The sequence below is a fragment of the Cebus imitator genome, unplaced genomic scaffold (genome assembly GCF_001604975.1).
Source record: "Cebus imitator isolate Cc_AM_T3 unplaced genomic scaffold, Cebus_imitator-1.0 Scaffold50, whole genome shotgun sequence".
NCBI lineage: Eukaryota > Metazoa > Chordata > Mammalia > Primates > Cebidae > Cebus > Cebus imitator.
The window spans coordinates 7,816,423-7,837,986 of record NW_016107365.1 but is presented as its reverse complement, the minus strand read 5'-3'; the positions used below and the strand labels follow the sequence as shown (position 1 = coordinate 7,837,986).

The following is a 21,564-nucleotide window of genomic DNA, read 5'->3' as shown; positions in this document are numbered from 1 at the left end:
AAAAAAAAAAAAAAAAAAAAAAAATATATATATATATATATATATATAAATAAAATAGTGAAGTATATATACATATATAAATTTATATATTATATAATATATATAAATTTATATAAAATAGTGAAGCAAATAAATATAATAGGGACATTTTCAAGGCACAAGTTTATAGGTAAATACTGTTTTGGAAAGCCTTAGGTATGAAAATCCCCAAATGCTTAGTAAATTGGAAGATTGCATATATTCAATTAGAGAAGATTTGTTCATGTTCCAAAATAATAAGGAGTTTCTCTAAACAGGAGGGCATCACAACTCATGTGCACTTGGCAAGAGAAACTTCACACTCTCCCTGGGAAAACCGTCCTATGTAACGCAATGCAAACCTTCCAGAGTGATATGTATCAGAGAATGATACATGGCTAGCTAAACAGATCAGCTGTCCCAATCAATTATGTAACCCAGGGTTTGGGGACTAGATGGAAGAGCCACATTAGACTGGATGGTCAGAGAAGAGCTCTCTGAAGAGGTGAAATCTGAGCTAAAGCCTGAATAGAATAGAGCCTGAAAAAAGCTGAAGGAGACAGCATTTTGGAAGACCCACCCACAGGCCGTCAAAAGGCTGGCTCCTTCAGAGAGCCCAGCCAGTAAGGTCTCTGAGGTCAGAACAAGCTTGGTGGATCAAAGATCAGACAGGCCAGACTGCCGGGAGTATGAGGGGCGTGTAAGCTAGGAAGAGTGGTTCTAGAACGAAGATAAGAGATATAAACAAGGACCAGATTGAGTGAAACCATGGTGAGTGCATGTACATTACCTCACTTGGAGCTGAAAAATGTTTTTAAGAATGCAATAAATGGAAACTGATTCATTAGAGATCATGTTAGTCTTTTCTTCATATTTCTAATTTAAATGCTTTTTTAAAAAATAACTTTATTCCTTATTAGGCATTCAAATGAACACCTAGAAATTACCTGTGAAATTTGAACCTCATGTCTTCACTAATCTTGTTAAATTTAAATTCTGTTAAATCTGGGAGTGGTGGCTCACACCTGTAATCCCAGTACTTTGAGAGGTTAAGGTGGGAGGCTCACTTGAACCTGGGAATTTGAGACCAGCCTCGCCAACAAAGTGAAACCTTGTCTCTACCAAAAATTAAAAAAAAAAAATAGCCAGGCATAGCATTGTATGCCTGTGGTCCTAGCTATTCATGGGGCTGAGATGGGAGGATCACTTGAGTCCAGGAGTTGGAGGCTTCGGTGAGCTGTGATCACGCCACTGCACTCCAGCCTGAGTGATGGAGTGAGACCCTGTCTCAAATAAATGAATAAATAAATAAAAATGAAAATAAAAAATAAATAAAAACATAAGATGAATATCTTAATTGAGAGGCTGTAAAACTGGGTATTTATATAATACTGTTTTACTAATTTTTAAAATTGTTTCTTGCCTAGATTTATGCTGAAAGGCTCTCTCACTCCATTTCTCAACCATGAGACCCCTCAGTCAGGAAAATATTTTCCTAACATTCAATCAGTTTTTTGAGAACACATGGACACATAAAGGCGAACAACACACACTGGGGCCTTTTGGAGGATGGAGGGTGAGAGGAGGAAGAGGATCAGGAAAAAGAACTAAATAACTAATGGTTACTAAGCTTAATACCTGAGTGATGAAATAATCTGTACAACACACTCCCAAGACACAAGTTTACCTGTGTAACAAACCTGCACTTGTGTCCCCGAACTTAAAAGTAAAAAAAAATCAGTTCTTGTAGTTTATCTTTAATCAATCTGGGATTCATTTTTGGCATTGTGTGAGTTAGGGATCACAGTAGGCTGAATAATAGCTCCCAAATGTGTCTAAATTTGAATCCCTGGAAAACATGAATGTTACTTTACATGGCAAAAGCGACTTTACAATCATAATTAAGGGTTTTGAGATGGGGAGATTATCCTGGATTAACTGGGTGGGCCTTCAATGTCATCACAAGTGTCCTTAAAAGAGGAAGGCAGAATATTTAACAAAGAAGATGAAGAGGTCATGTGAAGACCAAGCAGAGAGAGACTTGAAGATGTCATGCTGCCTTGGAGGAAGGGGCCTTGCAGCTATAAAAACTAGAAAAAGTAAGGAAGGCTTTCCCCTAGGGCTTCTGGAGGGAGGGTCCTGCCCATACCTTAGACTGTGTACCTTGATTTTGAGCCTCTGGACTCAAGAACTACAGGAATAAACTTATGTTGTTTCAAAATACCTACTTTGTGGTCATTTGTAACAGCAGTCATAGGACATTAACACAGAGATCTAATCTAATTTTTGCCACATAGTTAACTAATTGTCCCAGTACTGTTTATTGTAGACTACATTTTTTCCTAACAGGTCTGAAATATTCACTTTGTCATAATGCCAATGCCCACGTATTACTGAGTCTCTTTCTATTCTATGCTACCAATCAATTTATTTACTCTTGGGTCAATACCAAACTTCTAAATTACAAAAGACCAGCCTGGGCAACATGGTAAAACCCTGTCTCTCAAAAAAAAAAAAAAAAAAAGAAAAAAAAATTGCAACGATTTTATAGTATATTCAAATGAGTGGTAGTGTGTGTCCAATATTCTTTTTTTTTCCAAAAAATGTCTTGCTTTTAGTTGCATTTATTCTTCTAGATGAGCTTTAGCATGAATTGGCCTACTAAAATATTTTGGGTTTGGATTGAAACTGCATTAAATATTTAGATTCATTGAAATGGAGTCTTGCTCTGTCGCCCAGGCTGGAGTGCAGTGGTGCTCACTGCAACCTCCACCTCCCAGATTCAAGGGATTCTCCTGCCTCAGCCTCCTGAGTAGCTCTGGGATTACAGGCGTGCATCACTGTGCCTTGCTAATTTTTTTTGTATTTTTTAGTAGAGACGGGGTTTTACCATGTTGGTCAGGCTGGTTTGGAACTCCTCATCTCATGATTCACCTGCCTCAGCCTCCCAAAGTGCTGGGATTACAAGTGTGAGCCACCACGCTCGACCTCATTCAAACATTTTTATTCAGAAACATGGAGTCCTTTTTCAAGTCTCTATCCCAACTCCCAACCCTTCGGTAAAATTTTATATTTTCATCACTTAGGATTTGTACATTTTTTAAAGGCTAATTTCTTAAGGCTTACTTCTTTGTTGCTATGTGGAACAGGGTCTTCTTGAAGTTATATTCTTTTTTTTTTTTTTTTTTTTAAGACCAGGTTTCACTCTGTCTCCCAGACTGGAGCGCAGTGGTGCGATCTCAGCTCACTGCTGCCTCCACCACCCAGGCTCAAGCAATTCTCCTGCCTTAGGCTCCTGAGTAGTTGGGATTACAGGTGCATGCCATAGCCACCCAGCTAATTTTTGGACTTTTAGTAGATATGGGGTTTCACAATGTTGGCCAGGCTGGTCTTGAACTCCTGACCTCAAGTGATCCACCTGCCTTGGACTCCCAAAGTGCTACAATTATAGGCGTGAGCCACCACACCTAGCAGAAGTTACATTTCTAATTAGAAGCTATTGGCATGTAGGAATGCTATTGGATTTTGAATTTGGCCATTCTGCTGAATCCACTTAACATCTCTCAGACTTTCTAGTGAGAAAATATCATTTATAAATATTATAATATATTATCCTTTATACTATTTACTTATTTCATTTTCTTGTTTTATTGCATTACCTAGAATCTATAGAACAGTGTTAAATGGTAATGGTGTTAATAGGCATATTTACCCTTTTTCCTGACTTTAGTTGGAATGCCTGTGATGTTTCACTATTAAATATGAGGTGCGTTTTACTTTGTATATTTTGTGGAAGTAGCTTAACATAATCTATTTATCTATACCTGTTTTAGTCCATTTTCACAGTGCTACAAAGATACTACCTGAGACTGGGTAACTTATAAAGAAAAGAGGTTTAAATGACTCATAGCTCTATATGGGTGGTGAGGAGGAAACTTACAATCATGGCTGAAGGAAGCAGGCACTTTCTTCACAAGGCGGCAGGGGAGAGAGAGAGAGAGAGAGAGAAAGAGAGAGAAAGAGAGACAGAGCCCCTTTATAAAGAGGAAGAGCCCCTTATAAAACCAACAGATCTCTCATGAGACCAGCATGGAGGAAACCACCCCCGTGATCCAAACACCTTTCACCAGGTCCCTCTCTCAATACATGGAGATTATGGGGATTAAAATTCAAGATGAGATTTGGATGGGGACACAGAGCCAAACCATATCATTCCAGCCCTGGCCCTTCCCAAATTTCACATCTTTTTTACGTTTCAAACCAATTGTGCATTCCCAACAGTCCACCAAAGTCTTAACTCATTTTGGCACTAACTCAAAAGTCCAAGTCCAAAGTCTTATCTGACACAAGGCAAGTTCCTTCTGCCTATGAGCCTGTAAAACCAAACACAAAGGGGCTAGAGGCCCCATGCAAGTTCAAAATTCAATGGGGCAGACATTAAATCTTAAAGCTCTGAAATAATCTCCTTTGACTCCAAGTCTCACATCCAGGGCATGCTGATGCAAGGGGCGAGCTCCCATGGCCTTGGGAAGCTCCTTCATGGGCTGTTATTGAGTGCCTGCAGCTTTCCAGGTGCACGGTGAAAGCTGTAGGTGGATCTATCATTCCGGGGTCTGGAGGATGGTGGCTCTTTTCTCACAGCTCCCCTAGGCAGTGCCCCAGTGAGAACTCTGTGTGTGGGTTCCAACCCCACATTTCCCTTCCAAACTGCCCTTCCAGAAGTTCTCTATGTGGGCTCTGTCTCTGCAGCAGACTTCTGTCTAGACATCCAGCCATTTCCTTATATCCTCTGAAATCTAAGCAGAGGTTCCAAAGCCTCAATTCTTGACTTCTGTGCACCCATAGGTCCAACAACACGTGGAAGCTGCCAAGGCTTAGGGCTTATTTCCTTTGAAGAAACAGTTCAAACTGTTCCTTGGCCCCTTTTAGCCATGGCTATAGCTGGAGTGACTGGGAAGCAGGGCATCAAGTCCTGAAGCTGCACAGAGCAGCACGGCCAGTTTTTCCTTGTAGGCCTTAGAACCTGTGATGGGAGGGGCTGCCGGGAAGACCTCTGACATGCCCTGGAAACATTTTACCCAGTGTCTTGGCAATCAACATTTGGCTCCTTGTCACTCACTTGAATTATTATTCTTTCTTTCTTTCTTTTTTTTTTTTTAACCACACGGTCAGGCTGCAAAATTTCCAAACTTTTCACTCTGTCAGTTCTTGAACACTTTGTTGCTTAGAAATTTCTTCTGCCAGATACATTAATCACCTCTCTCAAGTTCAAAGTTTCACACATCTCTAGGTCAGGGGCAAAATGCAACCAGTCTCTTTCCCAAAGCATAGTAAGCGTGACTTTTGCTCCAGTTTCCAATAAGTTCCTGATATGGTTTGGCTCTGTGTCCTCACGCAAATCTCACCTTGAATTGTAATAATCCCCATGTGTTGTGGGAGAGACCTGGTGGGAGGTAATTGAATCATGGGGGCAGGTTTTCCCCATGCTGTTCTGGTGACAGTGAATAAGTCTCAAGGGATCCGATGGCTTTATAAAGGTGAATTCTCCTGAAGAAACTCTCTCTTGTCTGCCACCATGTAAGATGTCCTTTTGCTCTTCTTTCATCTTCTGCCATGATTGTGAAGCCTCCCCAGCCATAGAGTTCATTAAACAATTTTTCTTTAAAAATTACCCAGTCTTGCGTACGTCTTTATTAGCAGCATGAGAACAGAGTAATATAGTTCCTCATCTCCATCTGAGGCTGCCTCACCATGGACTTCATTGTCCACATCACTATCAGCATTTTGGTCAAAACCATTCAACAAATTTCTATGAAGTCCCAGACTTTCCCATCTCTTCCTGTCTTCTGTGCCCTCCAAACTGTTCCAACCTCTGCCTGTTACCCAGTTTCAAAGTTGCTTCTACCTTTTCAGGTTCTCTTTATAGCAGTACCCCACTCTACTGGTACCAATTTACTGTATTATTCTGTTTTCACACTGCTACAAAGATACAGCCCTAGACTGGGTGATTTATAAAGAAAAGAGGTTTAATTGACTCACAGTTCTGCATGGCTGGGGAGGTCTCAGGAAACTTACAATCATGGTGGAGGGGGAAGCAGGCACTTTCTTCATGAGGGGTCAGGAGAGAGAGAGTGACGGGGGAGGAGCCCCGTATAAAGCCATCAGCTCTTGTGAGAACTCACTTGCTATCATGAGAACAACATGGGGGAAACCACTCCCATGATCCATTCACCTCCTACCAGATCGCTCACTGGACACTTGGAGATTATGGGATTTAAAATTTGAGATGAGATTTAGGTGGGGACACAGAGCCCAACCATACCAATACTTATTTATATATACATAATAATGATACAAATATTTACTTTTATTTCTAGATTATTAAATTTTTAAATCAGAATTACTGATAAAATATTGTTAAATGATCAATATCTATCATAAGTTTCTTAATGTTCAAACACGCTTTTTTCATAAAATAAACCTATTGGGTTATTTTATGTTTTTTGTTTAACATTTGTTTAGTATGTAGATAGTTTATTGTTCTTTTTTTGTATTTAATACAATCAGTCCTACAAAATGAATTTTGAAGCGTCTTGTCTTTTTCTTTGCTAAAGTTTAATAATAGTTTAAAATAACAGAAATAGCAAACTCCTTATAGGCCCAATAAAACTATATTAGTCTAGTGCCTTTTTGGTGGTAGATTTTTGGCAACTTTGCCATTCTATTCTATAGTTTTTTAGTTTATTCAGATTTCCAACAACTTTTTGAATCAATTTTTTTTTTTTTTTTGAGACAGAGTCTTGCTTTTTCACCCAGGCTGGAGTGCAATGGTGCAATGTTAGCTCACTGCAACCTCCGTCTGCGAGGTTCAAGCAATTCTCCTGCGTCAGCCTCCCCAGTAGCTGGAATTACAGGAATGTACCACCACGTCCAGCTGATTTTTGCATTTTTAGTAGAGACTGGGTTTCACCCTGTTGGCGAGGCTGGTCTCGAACTCCTGACCTTAAGTAATCTGCTGCCTCGGCCTCCCAAAGTGCTGGGATTACAGGTGTCAGCCACCACACCCAGCCTTGAATCAATTTTTACAACATATTCTAGACAATCATGAGAAAATTTGAACACTCAGTATCTATAAAGTATGCCTACAAATCAATAAGATAAAAGATCCACTTAAAAATAAGCAAGAGACAGCCGGGCATGGTGGCTCACACCTGTAATCCAAGCACTTTGGAGGCCAAGGGGGGTGGATCACCTGAGGTTGGCAGTTAAAGACCAGCCTGACCAACATGGTGAAAACTTGTCTTTAAAAAAAATAATAATAATAAGCAAGAGACAAATGAGGATAATAGAAGAAAAATTCAAATAATCATTTGATGTGTGCTTTAATTCTGTTATATTTAGGGTAACCATATATGCCTATCTCCCTGGCAAAGTCCTGGTTTACATGTGTTTGTCCAGTAAAATTATGACTAGTGTCACTTTTTGTCTTGAGAATTTCCTATTTGGGACTGGCCCCAGTGGCTTTCATCTGTAATCCCAGCACTTTGGGAGGCCAAGGTGAGTGGATCACTTGAGGTCAGGAATTCGAGACCAGCCTGAATAACATTATGAAACTCCATCTCTACTAAAAACACAAAATTAATCAGGCATGGTAGCTCATGCCTGTAATCCCAGCTACTTGGGAGGCTGAGGCCATAGAATCACTTGAGGCCGGAATTGCTTGAACCCGGGAGGCAGAGGTTGCAGTGAGCGGAGATCATGCCATTGCATTCCAGTCTGGGCAACAAGAGTGAAACTGTCTAAAAAAAAAAAAAAAGAAAACTTCCTATTTGGAAAATAAATGTTATTGTGTCTCTACTTAGAATAAATGAGATGCAAGTTTAAATGATAATAAGGATTTTATTATTATTACCAATCAGATTAGCAAGCATTAGAAAGATTTACAATATACATTGGTGGTAAGGTTGTGTTGAAACAGAATATTGGTGAAAGAGTTAGTATTCTCTTTTCAGTTTAGAAATTTGACAATATCTATAAAAAGTGTGCATATAATCTGTTCTAGCTATTGGACTTTTGGAAGCTTAACTAATGGGAACATTGGTATAAAGACATGCACTACAGAGTTGATGTAAAGACCTGCACTGACAGAGTTGTTATAATGGTCCAGAACTGGAAACAGTCTACATGTGTGTCAATAGGCTATTGATTAAATAAATATAGGTCCACCTGTGGAATGTAATACGATGTAGATGTTTAAAACAATGAGAAGCAGTAAGATGCAGAATGGTATTATAGTTTTAATTGGTATTTGGAGAAATGTGCACATTCAACATTTATTTTTCTATGCTTAGAGAGAAAAAGCCTGAAAATATATACACCACATTTAACACCTGCTATCATGAGCGTTAGATGAACAGAAACTGAAATAGAAAGTTTGATAAAGGTTTTGTGAAGTGTTGGGGGTAAAATCATTTTTTAAAAAGATATAGCTTATTTGACAATAACACAAGACACTACATATGCTGGCAGGAAACAGGAAAATCTGGTTTGGCTTGGTAACAGGTGTCAAAGAGTAATCTTTTAGTTCTGTTAATGTTTCTTCTGGTTGGAAGGGTGTGGACTCTTTTTCCTCTGTCAGAAAACTTCATGGCTATCTAAGAGATTTTTCAATTCTGGAGATATGGAAACATTAGATCACAGCCTACGGAGTTATTATTTTTTATCTTTGTCTAAGAATATACAGTCTTAGAATTTTAGGGCAGTAGGGGGCCTAAGTCTCTTCTTGTCAATGGTCTCATTTTCTTTTTAGTCATAAAAAGAAAGTTTTATCTATTTCATCCAGGAATGTATGTTTTGTATCTTATATGTAATATTCCAGAGAAAAAGAAAGTTACCAGTAACTCTTTTTTGAGGAATAGACATTGTTAATATCAACACCATTCAAGGAGAATGTAAAAACAAACCAACCCCCCAAAACAAACCCCCCAATCAAAAACCCCAATATTATAGGTCAATCTCCTACCTGAGTCTGCATGAAAAAATAAAAATATTGCAAAATAAAGTCAAGCAGTTAATTAAAAATGACAGACTCGAGGATCTTCAAGTCCATCAGAAAAATTACTCAACGTAAAAGTGGATAAATAGGTTCATGTACAGTTCCCAAAGAATAAAATGCAAATGGAGTAATAATCACATAAAATATTCTCAAGTTCATTATGATCATGAAAATGAAAATTAATTACAATATAAATAATATTCATTCGTTTCATATTGATGACAATAAAACATTTTTAGAAAGCTAATCGTTTGTAAGAATGTGAAGGAAGAAGATTACACGTTGCTAAAAGTATGCTGGAAAAAAATTTAGGATATCTGGTAAAAGTACACATACTCTAAAACCAAGAAATTCTATAATCAGGTATGTGTCAGAGGTTTTCCAGGATATGTGTATTATATCAATGTCTTCATTTTACAAATAAAGTAACCAAAGCCTAGCTCCTTTTATTATTATTATTATTATTATTATTTTTTTTTTTTTTTTTTGAGACGGAGTTTCACTCTTGTTACCCAGGCTGGAGTGCAATGGCGCGATCTCGGCTCACCGCAACCTCCGCCTCCCGGGTTCAGGCAATTCTCTTGCCTCAACCTCCTGAGTAGCTGGGATTACAGGCACGCACCACCATGCCCAGCTAATTTTTTGTAGTTTTAGTAGAGACGGGGTTTCACCGTGTTGACCAGGACGGTCTCGATCTCTTGACCTTGTGATCTACCTGCCTCGGCCTCCCAAAGTGCTGGGATTACAGGCTTGAGCCACCGCGCCCAGCCTCTTTTATTATTAATATATATAAAATTACTTAGTTTGTATATGTGTGCCTGATATATATGAAGCATTATATAATATATAGTTATGATCATTATCATCAATAGTCTGTTATAGGTGAAATTCTTTTAATTAATATCATTAATATAGACAAACAACACATTTTATGTGCTCATCGTTGCATCTCCGGAGGTATTCTAACCACTGAATTAAAAACCTGCCAAGATTTGACCAGACGAAGTTCGGAGGATGTTCCTTCCTCTCCCACCCAGAGCCACGCTCGTGCGTGCTTCCACAGTGACAATGCGTCCTTTTACACTTGGAGAGCACACTCTGATTCTTGAAAACGCCCACCGCCTTCCCAGAGGCAGCCGGCCTTTAGGTTAGCGTTCTACCTGGTAGAACCCCTTGACAGTTTCAGTACCTGGCTTCCAGGACTTCGGGTGTTAACGCCTGCCTGGATGGGAGGCACTGGGGAGAAGCGAGGGAAGGCGCTGAAACTCACAGGAGAAGGCGGGCTGGGGGTAGGCACTCCTGGAAAGAAGTTTTTCCGGGTGCCAGCACCCGGACAGAGCTACTCCGGGGCCGCCTGGGCTTGCTAGTGCATCTTAGTGAGTGACACTACGGGGACAGGGCACTGGAAGAAGTGGTAGAAGACAGCTGCGCCTGGCGCGCGAGTTGGTCTATTTTATTTTTGGTAGCTAGACGGCAGTAGGACGCACCACTTCAGCTCCAAACGGGAACTGGGGGCCTCAAGATGTTTTTTTTTTTTTTTTTTTTCCATTTTTTGGTAGCTAGACGTTAGTAGGACGCACCACTTCAGCGTCTGTGGAATTTCCGTACGGGAACTGGAGGCCCCAAGATGTTTTCTTTTCTTTTTCTTCCTTTGTTTTCTTTTTTTTTTTTTTGAGACAGGGTCTCGCGCTGTCGCCCAGGCTGGAGTGCAGTGGCGCGATCTCAACTCATCGCTACCTCCGCCTCCTGGATTCGAGTGATCCTCCCACCTCAGCCTCAGTAGCTGGGACCAGAGGCGCGCGCCACCACGCCAGCTAATTTTTATATTTTTTGCAGAGACAGAGGCTCGCTATGTTGCCCAGGCTGGTCTTGAGCTCCTGGCCTCAAGTGATCCATCTGCCTCAGCCTCCCAAAGTGCTGGAATTACTGTTGTGAGCCACCGCACCCAATCTGCCTCCAAGATTTTCGTTGCAAAGATGGAATGGCCGTTTCTCTGTGGATCCTCCAAACCAGCGTTGGGAGAGTCCTCCTTAAAGTCCAGGGGAAAAGTTGCCTGCAGCGGATGTGATAGTAAGGCAACGCCGGATGGAGGAAAGTAGCCGAAATAAGCAAGAAAAGGAAAAGTGATAGCGAAGGGTTTAGGAAAGTTGATCTGGCGTGGTAAATGGCGTTTCCGGAGAAAACTGAAAACTATTGCTTTACAGAAGTCTAGCAAAGAGCTGTCCGGGCTCTGGAAACTCCTTAAGGGATCAAAATGGATGCAATGGGTATCCTTCTACGACACCACTTACGGGCCGGGAGCCGGGCCGTCCGCCACCCTCTACCTCCCTTCCCGCGGCCAGGCTCGCGGCCGCTCAGCTGCCGCTAAAACCCGGAGCAGCGAGGTTCGCGCAGGCCTGGACGGCCGGCGTAGGAGCCTGACGGTCCGCATACTGCGCATGCGCAAGGGGTGCACCGCCAGGTCGGCTCAGGGAGCCGTGACGAGTCCGGAAGCGCCTGCGCGCTTCTCTCAGTAGGGGAACTAGTTTTGTTCCTCGCCCTCTGGACTGGAACCTTTTGGAGACGACCCCCGGCAGGACCAACCCCGCACCCGCCAGCACCGCAGCAATGTCCAGCAACAGTTTCTCTTACAATGAGCAGTCCGGAGGAGGGGAGGCGGCGGAGCTGGGTCAGGAGGCGACCTCAACCATTTCCCCCTCGGGCGCCTTCGGCCTTTTTAGCAGCGATTTGAAGAAGTAAGGAGAAAGGTTTGGGGTGTGGGGATGGGAGGGAGGAGCTGGGGACTTGGAGGAGTGGGCGCCGGGGTGGGGCTCCCTGGAGAGGAGCGGGGTCGCCCAGAGACCTGAGCGAAGCGGGGCGGTAACTTGTCCCGCGGGTGGGTGGATGGGGTTGGTTGGCGGTGGTGGGAGTTGCAGGAGTTTGGGGCGAGTGTGTGTAGGGGTCTCTAGTAGTTTTCTTAGTGAAAAGAAAACCACCTGGTGAGCTTAGACCCCTCCCATCCCTGAAGACGCTGGTTGAATTGGACTTGGCTGGCTCAGGAGTTTGAATTTTGAGCATAGTTTTCTAGTTTAATTGATAAATTCCCTGATTAGGGTGAAACGAGTATTTTGGTGAAAGTGAGTGCGAGTGTTGCTTGTGGGAAGCTATTTTGTGACCCCGGAGTGTAGGAGCAGAGAGGTGGATCTGGGCTGTTGGAATGGACAAACTGGTTTACACCAGTATTAATGTTCTTGGGCAGTATCCTTTGCACTACAGACAAAAACACCAATCCAAAATAAACATATGAATAGAAAATATTTAGAAGGAATTTTACTCTGAACAAATTCTAAACTTTTACAAATTAATACTGTGAATTTTAAATACGAATGTTAAACAAAGTACACTTAGTTTTGTAAAAAGTACCATCGAGAAATGGAAAGAAATCCCAAGTTGATTTTTGTTGGGATGGGGGGTGGTATGGTGGTATTGGTAGTGGTAGTGGTTACATTTACCAGAATCCTGGTAACTTTGTTTATATTTTATTGTAATCATTTTTACATTTCTCTTATTTCTCTTTAATTACTAAGCAATATGGTCACATAATAGTCTGTTGCTAAATTAAGGTAAAATAACTGCTGGTAGCTTTGCAGGTATATTAGAGGGTATAATTAAAATTTAAATTAAGCGTTACTAACTCTTGGGTGGTCTAGAAAGTGCTGCTAGTTGAAATTAGGATTACATTTTGGTTGTATTGCTGATCGAAATAATATCTATAGCATATAAGATACAATCTTTTGAGTTTTTCTGTCTTATAGGTTAGAAAAGTTTAAAAGTAAGGTGAGATTTCGTTTTTCATTATCTGCACTGGATAGATAATCCATTATTCTAGCATGGAGCTTGTTGCCTCTACAGTTGTATTAGCAAAATGTTTAGACGGAATTAACCTGTACATCGGCATTAATCTATTTTGCAAATCAATTTACTTTTATGATTTGTAAATCCCAGCACTTTGGGAGGTGAGGCAGGAGGATCACTTGAAGCCAGGAGTTCAAGACCAGCATGGCCAGCATGGTAAGACCCGGTCTCTACTAACAATAAAAAAATTAGCTAGGTGTGGTGGCGCGCTCATGCAGTTCCAGCTATTCAGGAGGCTGAGTCAGGAGAATCCTTTAACCTGGGAGGTGGAAGCTGCAGTGAGATGGTGCCTCAGTGCTCTAACCTGGGCGACAGACACTCCATCTCAAAAAAAAAAAAAAAAAAAGGAAAAATATTTTTGTCAGATTTGGACCTGATTTGGGGGGAAAAAAACAAAAAAACAACGTGTGACCTTGACTCTGTGACCAGTGGTCTTGAGGTGACCTAACAGGTTGGGTTTAATATAAAAGTAGCTAATTGATTAGGGGTGATATGTAATGATATGTAACATGCAAATTACCATGGTTGAATTGTGTTCCTCAAAAGATATTTATTGAGTGTTTGTGCATTTGTGCACAGCGATTTACATTTATTATCTGATTCAGTTTTCCTAACAGCCCTGCAGGTTATTACCAGGTACTTCTCTGCTCCCACTTTACACATGAGGAAGTTGGAGCATGGTCGTTAACTTGTGAAAGCTAGAACATTACACTGCCTGAATTTGAATCCAGGGGCTCCAATATTAGAGCCAATTCTCTCAAGTGTTTAGATGTGCTACTTACTACTTGATGAAATTTATGGTATTTTTATTAGTAAGTGCATGCAAATCACAAAAAGCTCGAAACTTTAGACAGTAGCTTTAAGTAGTACCACCAGAGAAGCTTCCAGGGATTAGAAACATTTGGCTATTGAACTGCAATCTAATGGAATTGTACAGAAACAAGGAGACCTCTGTTCTGGAAGTGGTCATTAAATCTCTCTTGAGTCCACATTTTCTCATTTATAAAACTGTAATATTACTTGCCTTTAAAAAAAAATCGAATGACAAAATTTATGTGAAAAACTTAAAGCTTACCCTGTTCCTCAGCTCTTATTTTTAATGGTTTACTTTGATCAAGTTTACAAAAAAGTTGCAACAGTAGCACAGAGCTACCCTTTTGCAGGTTTATCATTAAAAAAATTGCTACATTGCTCGCTTTGTAGCACTTTGTCGCTCACTCTCTCCATGCATATACAGGCACATACACATACTCATGTTATTACGTCTTCTGAACTGTTGGAGACTTGGTTGTACACATCATGTTCTTTTACACTTTAAAATCTTAGGCCGGGCGCGGTGACTCACGCCTGTAATCCCAGCACTTTGGGAGGCTGAGGCGGGTGGATCACGAGGTCAAGAGATCGAGACCATCCTGGTCAACACGGTGAAACCCCGTCTCTACTAAAACTACAAAAAATTAGCTGGGCATGGTGGTGTGTGCCTGTAATCCCAGCTACTCAGGAGGCTGAGGCAGGAGAATTGCCTGAACCCAGGAGGCGGAGGTTGCGGTGAGCCGAGATCGCGCCATTGCACTCCAGCCTGGGTAACAAGAGTGAAACTCTGTCTCAAAAAAAAAAAAAAAAAAAAAAAAAAATCTTAATGCGTAATTTTTAAGAACAAAGATATTCTCTTATACAGCTACAGTGTGTGATGTATTCAGGAAATTTAATGCCCACACAATCGTATGTAATCCTTTGTTCTAATAAAGTTTTTTTTCCCCAGCATTTTTCCCCTCAAGTACAGGATCTAGTCCAAGATAATATATTTAATTTAGTTGCCATGTCTCTTTAATCTTCTTTAATCTAGAATAGTTCCTTATCCTTTTTTGTCTTTCATGACCTTGGCATATCTAAGGATGGCAAGCCAATTATTTTATTCTATGTGAATCAATTTGGGTTTGCTGGAGTTTCGTCTATTTAGATTCAGGCTATGTATCCTTGGCCGGAATACTACCATAGGTGATGCCTGCTTTTCAAACTATTACATTTGGAGGCATAGGGTGTCCATCTTCATGATGTTAATTTTCCTAGTCACAGGGTTGTCCAGTTTCTCTATTGTATTATTGCTATTTTTTTTTCAAATTATGTGTGGGGAGACACTGAGACCATGCAGATGTCTTGCTCCTTATTAAATTGACCGCTTGTGCATTTAACAACCATTGATCAATCTCCTGAACCTGTCTTTTCCACCATGGCTGCAAAGTGGTAATGTTTTATCTCTCTAAGTCCCTCTACTGTCCTGCTGTTTGGCTTTTTGACCTAGAGCTGTGTTCTCTGATCCTTCACTAACCATCTCAATGATGCCGAAGTACTTCCTAGTCATAATGTTATTGGTAATTTTTGTTTTCTGAATTTAATCTTATTTATCGGTATTATTTATCCTCTCGCCCCCCTTCAAACAGAACCAGAATTAGATGGCTTTATGAAAGTGGATCCTATACCTAATTTGTTGGCTAAAAAGGCCTGTGTATTAGATTATTGGCTTCAAGATTTTTAATTTCTTTATTTAAAATGTAAAGAACTTATTTTTGTACTCTTAGGTTTTATTTTTTGAGATATGTTTTACTCTGTTGCCTTGGCTGGAGTGCAGTGGTGTGATCATGGCTCACTGCAGCCTCAGCCTCCTTGGCTCAAGTGATCTTTCCCACCACAGCCTTCTGAGTAGCTGGGACTGCAGGAGCATGCCACCAAGCCCAGCTTATTTTCGTATTTCTTGTGGAGATGGGGTCTTGCCATGTTGTCCAGGCTAGTCTTGAACTCCTGGGCACAAACAATCTGCATGCCTCATCCTCCCAAACTGCTGGGATTATAGGTGTGTACAACTGTGCCTGGCCCCTTCTTTCTTTTTAGAATGTTCTCAGCTTTTATTGCTTCTGTTTTTTTCTAAGTTATTTTTCTTTTTTATTAAAAAAAAAAACTTATTTTAACCAATTTGGGTTTGTGTGTGTATAATTAAAAATAATTTTGGTAATTCTATTACTGAGTTAAAAATTTAATTAGGAATTAATTTCCAGAAACAGACAAGACTAATTAATTTTTCTTAATTACAGTGGTAAAGCTACTAAATTTGTAAATCTGTCTTCTTTTGAGAGCATCATGATATATTAGAAAGAACACTGAAGCTGGAATGGTGGCCCACACCTGTAATCTTAGCATTTTAGAAGGCCCAGACAGGAGGACTGCTTGAAAATCCAGGAGTTCCAGACCAGCTTGGGCAACGTAGTGAGACCTTGTCTCTATAAATAAAAATGGGGGGAAAAACTCAAAAATCACTGGATGCAGAGTCAGAAGACCTGGATTTAAGCTGGTGTTTTCCACTTGCAGTAGTGCTTCTTTGTTCAAGTTGCTGACATATTCAAACCTCAGTTTCCTTATTTCTATGCAGAGTGTAATAATACTTGCCTCCTTTATGAGGATCTCATAAGATGGTATACTTCAAAGTGATTTCTAAACTAGGATATTAACTAACAGTATTTGGGAAAGTTGGTGAAGACTTCATTGAAGTAGTGACATTTTAGATCTTAAAGCCTGAGGTTTTTGCCAGGTGAAGGAAAGATGGGTTCTTTAGGCAGAGTATGTAGAAACCGCAAGAGCTGCAAAAGAGTGCAGGTTCAAATGAGATGGATATTTAGACATCACGATTTTAAATAGTAGGTAAAGTGTGAGAAAGGATGAAATCACCCAGGGAAAATTTTTCTTGTTAGACGAGAAGGCAGTATAGACAAAACCCAGGGGACACCAGGATATAAAGTATGAATGGAAGAACTAGAAAAAGAGACAGAGCTCAGAGGGGTGGGAAACCACAGGAAGGTTTTTTTTTAAAAGATGCTAACAGGAAAATTAAAAGAAGGAAATGGTCAGCTATGTCAGCACTTGTAGAGTGAGGGCAGATAGAATGAAGGCTGAAAAGAGGCCCTTGGGTTTAACAATCGAAAGGTGCCTTTAGAAGCCAGTAATTTAGCAATGCAGTACCTCCTGAACAGTTGAAAGGTGGCATTTTTACTCCCTGTTGAAATCAGTTGTTTAACTCCCTGTTTTCATTTGTTTAGATTCAAGGAGCTAATTGAGATCCAAGCAAAGGGCAGCGTGCTTTCCTGTAGTCAGTAATATAACCCAGTGTATTTGATATTGCATCAATAAAGCCTGACTTATTTTTTAACTTAAATTTTACTCATTGTCAACTTTACAATATCAAACATGAAAATCTCATCACATTCCTTCTTAACCTTTACTATCAATGATTCTCAGGAGAGTCCAGTAGGAAGATGACATGTGTCTGTGGTTTGTATGCAATTATAGCAGCTCTGACTTTATCTCCACTGCCATTTGGATCTTTCAAGAAGGCATGTAGAAATGCAGCTGAGCAAGATCCATTTACTTAGAGGGATGCTATTGAATATACTTTATTTAAAAATAAAATTTTTTTTAATAGTGACACACATTATATTTGACATACCTCAAAGAATCATTATGTCTCACTATGGGGTTCTAAACTTATTTGTGTTTAAGTCTGTTCTTTATTAATACTAGTGTCTATACCATATTTTGGGGTGTTTTTTATTTAACATTTTTTCACTGTCTAGTCTAGAGCTTGCTCCACTTTCTTTTTGCTTATCCTAGTCTTTCTCATTTAAATCTTTGTCTTATTCTGTATTTTCAGTTTATGTAGTTGCTCAGTGAATATTTCTTAGATATTTATATAGATAAATCTGTCACACATTCTGCTAATTTAAAGAGTATGATTTGTATGAAGGTGCCTAGCAAAATGTTTGGCTTATAATTTTGCTTAATACAATATTTTCAGATCCTTATACTCAATTCACTGATTTAGATTCCATTAATGTTTACTCTCTCATTAGCCAGTATTGTTAAAAAATGAAGCATGACTGATTCAGCAGACCTTAATGCAGAAGGAAACCCTCATCTGGTATCTCCATTGTATTGTATTACAGCATCACCCTGAAGCTAATTGTGTATAGGTTCAAAACAACCATTTTTTCCTTGGGATTGATTTGGTCTTTGCTGTGGTTAGAATTAACTGGCTTGGAATTGTCACATAGGTGTGGAATGAACTTTACAATCAGGATTTTTAGTTTTTATCCCAGTCTTCAAAGGCATCTTTACCTCCAAAATTTTGAATTATTCCATATGTACGGTTCATTCCTCTGTGTTTTCACCATAAAAATACATAACAAGTAGAAGACCTTTATCTTGTTTTTAAGAAATTTAGACTTTATTTGGAGAGGTAAGGCTAATGTGAACTAACCGTTAGTAAATCAGGTATACAATTAATGTTAAATTGTATAATTCAGCTTTTCAGTGTGACATACAGATTGAAAATTACTTGTTATAAGCCTTTATTTGTGTAAACAGTGATTTACTGAAGACAGTGGAAATGCTGGAATTTTGAAATGTCAAACACATTTCAGTTTGAGGTGTTGAAAATGTTGGTGCCCTGAGTTATAAGCATGGTATGAAGAGGCTTGGGCTCCTTCCTCATTGTGCATTCCTTTCTCTTGTGCTCAGGAGTCCAGGGTTGCTGCTATGAAAATACATTTCAGTTATGATTTTGTTAGCATACTGTTATACATCTGATCATCTTTAAGTTCTGAAGATTTAAATCTCCTGAGTTCTAATAATTCCAGTTTTGATAACTGATCTGTCTTGTTAATTATGTTTAGCTAATTGAAATTTATGGTCATAAGATCTGGTGCTAAAGCTGTTAACATATTTGCTTGCTGTATATGTAAACTGGATTCTACTTAAAAAAAATTTTTTTTTTTACAAGGGGTACATAAGTTTTAGGAAAGTTTAGTATTTTATTGATTTTATATTAAAGTAAATTTCAGCATTTGTTCCAAGTTGACTAAAAACAGAAGAAGAAACCGTCTGCTGGTATCTGCAGTGCATGCCTAGCAGCTGAACTAGTTGTGTTTGTCTTCATAAAAGTAAGACTGTTAGTTTTACAAAGGGCCGACTATTCAAATTAAGGATTGTCATTTCAGTGGTGCAGTAGGGTTCCATTTATAATATCATTTAATTCTTGAAATATATTTCAAATGAAATAAGATTTTACTACACTGAATAGAAATTTGATGAAATATTGCCTGCAAAGAGTCCTACTTTCCAACAGATTATAGAGCCTTTTATCTTATTTTGCTTTGCTTGCATATCTTCTTGAAGGAGAGTCGGTTTTGACTTTTACATTTTGTCTTAATAAATATTCAAGAAAATATTCTTTCCTTGACAGTAGGATATGCTATTTTAAAAATCACTAATCTGGTAAAATTTGAGGAGAAAAATCTGAAAATTAAATTTCAAGCCTTACCATTAAGTCATAAGATGTGAGATTTTATGTTATTTAAAAAAATATTTAGTATTTGGAGCAGCATTACCAGAGCTGAATGATTAAAGCACACGAAAAAGGCAGACAGATGGTTGGTTGAAATGTTCTTTTTTGCTGCATGAAAAGTTATAAATGCTCATAGAATGACAAATGTATTATAGTGAAATAATTTGACAGTATTGCAATTGTGTGTATAAATGAACTGCTGACAAAAACAAATTGCCTGCAGTCCAAATTCAAAATTTAAAATGAAGAGCTTAAAGTAGAATAATCAAGAAGGAAATGATTTTCCTCTATTTCATATTATTATGAACAACATTGGTTTGTGTATTTAGAGAAGGCTTATTTAGCATATCAGCTGGAAAGACTTAATAAATCTACAAAAGTGAACAACTTATAGTCAATATCTGCTTATTGATGGACTGATTATTTATATTGCTGATAGGAACCAACCTAATTAGAAGTCCAGTGTCTTTAATTTAACTGAGTGAGTTGGCATGGTAGCTGGACAAATGAGAGAAGAATGAATAGGGCCCTGTCTCAATTTTTTTTTTGTGCTGCTATAACAAAAACCTGAGACTGGGTAATTGATAAAGAATAAAATTCTATTGCTCACAGTTTTGGAGGCCATGAAGTCCAAGATTAAAGTACAGGCAGGTTTAGTTTCCTGGTAAGGGCTGTTTTTTGCTCCTAAGATGGCCCTTTGTTGCTGCATCCTCTGGAGGGGATTAATGCTGTGTCCCCCCGGGCAGAAGGTGGAAGGGCAAGAGAATGGAAGACTGTGAAGCCTCTTTTATAAGGGCCTTAATCTCATTCATGATGGGAGGAGTCCTCATAACTAAATCTTAAAGGTCTCATATCTTAATGCTATCACGTTGGCATTTAAGTTTTAACATCTGAATTTTGGCAGGGATACATTCATAGGTTGGCAGAGCTAGGCATCACCCAACTTTATTCTTGGAATGGGTTTTCTGCAAGTTTTTTAAAGCCTACGTTGAGAATGTGGTCAAGAAGGATGAGGGAGAAGTTAGTAAAAATATGAGGGCAGAGAGATAAGGCGCAGAGTGGAAGGTGGAGACCTGATTGTGTAGGGCCTTGTAAAATCATTGTAAGGTCTTTGATTTTACTCTGAGTGAGGAGGGGAGCCATTTGGAGACTTTTGAGCAGAAGGATGAGATGATTGTTTACTATTTAAAGGGAAGTTTTGCCTCTTCAACTAGGAGTAGTAGACTGCAGCTTTGAGGCCGGGAGACCAGCAAGGTGACTCTTACAGTAATTTAGGCAAGAGAAGGTGATCAGATTCATGGTAGTGGAGAGAAGTGGGTGAGTTATGGATGTATTTTAAAGGTAGAGCCAATGAGATTTGCTGATAGTTTGGGATGTGATTTGTGTGTGGGAGAAAAGATATCAAGGGTGGATACAAGGCTTTTTGCCTACACAGCTGGAAGTTTGCAACAGCTGCCAACTAAAATGAAGAATATTGTGCAAAGAGCAGTATTGTTTTTTTTTTAAGCGGAAGGGAGACCAAGAGCTTGTGCATGTTAAGTTTAGAGATGTGATTAGGCATCCATGTGGAGATACTAAACAGGCAGTTGGATGTTAGAGTCTGGAGCTTAGAGGAGGAGTCAGGTTAGAAGTATAAATTTGAGAATCTTCAGGTTGTAGATGGTATTCGATACCATGGGATTGGATGAGACACCAAGAAAGTGAATGTAGAAAAGGGTCAGAGTATTGGGTCAGTCCTGGAGCAATTGTGTCAGATAATACAAATGGGTCAAGTAAGATAATTACTGAGAAATGAGTTTTGGATTTGTCGGTTGGGGGGACTTTGGTAACCTTGACAAGCAGTTTAGGTGCATTGGGGGGTGGGCTGAAAGCCTCATGAGTGGGCTCAAGAGAGAAAGGAGAAGAGGAATTGTAGTTAGTATGTTTTTAAGTATAGAGGAGCAGAGAAATGGAGTAGCACTTGGAGAGGAATGTTACACCAAGGAATTTTTCCTCAAGACAAGAGAAACTGTATTATCTTGTTTGCTGATGGAACCAACTGATGTAGAGGAGGAAAAACAGATGATGCAATAGAGAGAAGGAAAATTGCTGGAGAATTGCTGGTATCTCCTTTTCCTTCTAGAAAACTTAGCAGATACAGGCTAGCTGAAAAATAACAACCCTAATTTCTTTTTTTTCTTTTTTTTTTTTTTTTTTTTTTTTTTTT

At 39.4% G+C, this 21,564-nt stretch overlaps 1 protein-coding gene and 1 long non-coding RNA gene across 8 annotated transcripts in view; one reads left to right on the top strand and one right to left on the bottom strand.

Annotated features, from left to right (window-relative positions):
- LOC108303764 overlaps nucleotides 1-16,617 on the bottom strand; it is a 36,130-nt gene extending 19,513 nt beyond the window's left edge. The window contains exons 1-2 of one of the 2 annotated variants that reach the window (XR_005200092.1): nucleotides 16,592-16,617; nucleotides 4,088-4,091 (exon numbers count right to left, since the gene is read on the bottom strand). This is a non-coding gene — a long non-coding RNA (uncharacterized LOC108303764). Of the gene's footprint in view, nucleotides 1-470; nucleotides 486-4,087; nucleotides 4,092-16,591 lie in introns of those variants that run through there. The other variant, XR_001824968.2, reaches the window with a different exon arrangement.
- Nucleotides 11,505-21,564, top strand: part of AP3B1 (adaptor related protein complex 3 subunit beta 1) — a 271,317-nt gene continuing 261,257 nt past the window's right edge. For all 6 annotated transcript variants that reach the window (XR_001824965.2, XM_017527703.2, XM_017527701.2 and 3 more), the window contains exon 1: nucleotides 11,505-11,808. Coding sequence is in view for 5 of the 6 variants with exons in the window: in XM_017527703.2 (XP_017383192.1) it covers nucleotides 11,681-11,808 (128 nt within the window). In the remaining variant the exon portion in view is untranslated. The remainder of the gene's footprint in view (nucleotides 11,809-21,564) is intronic.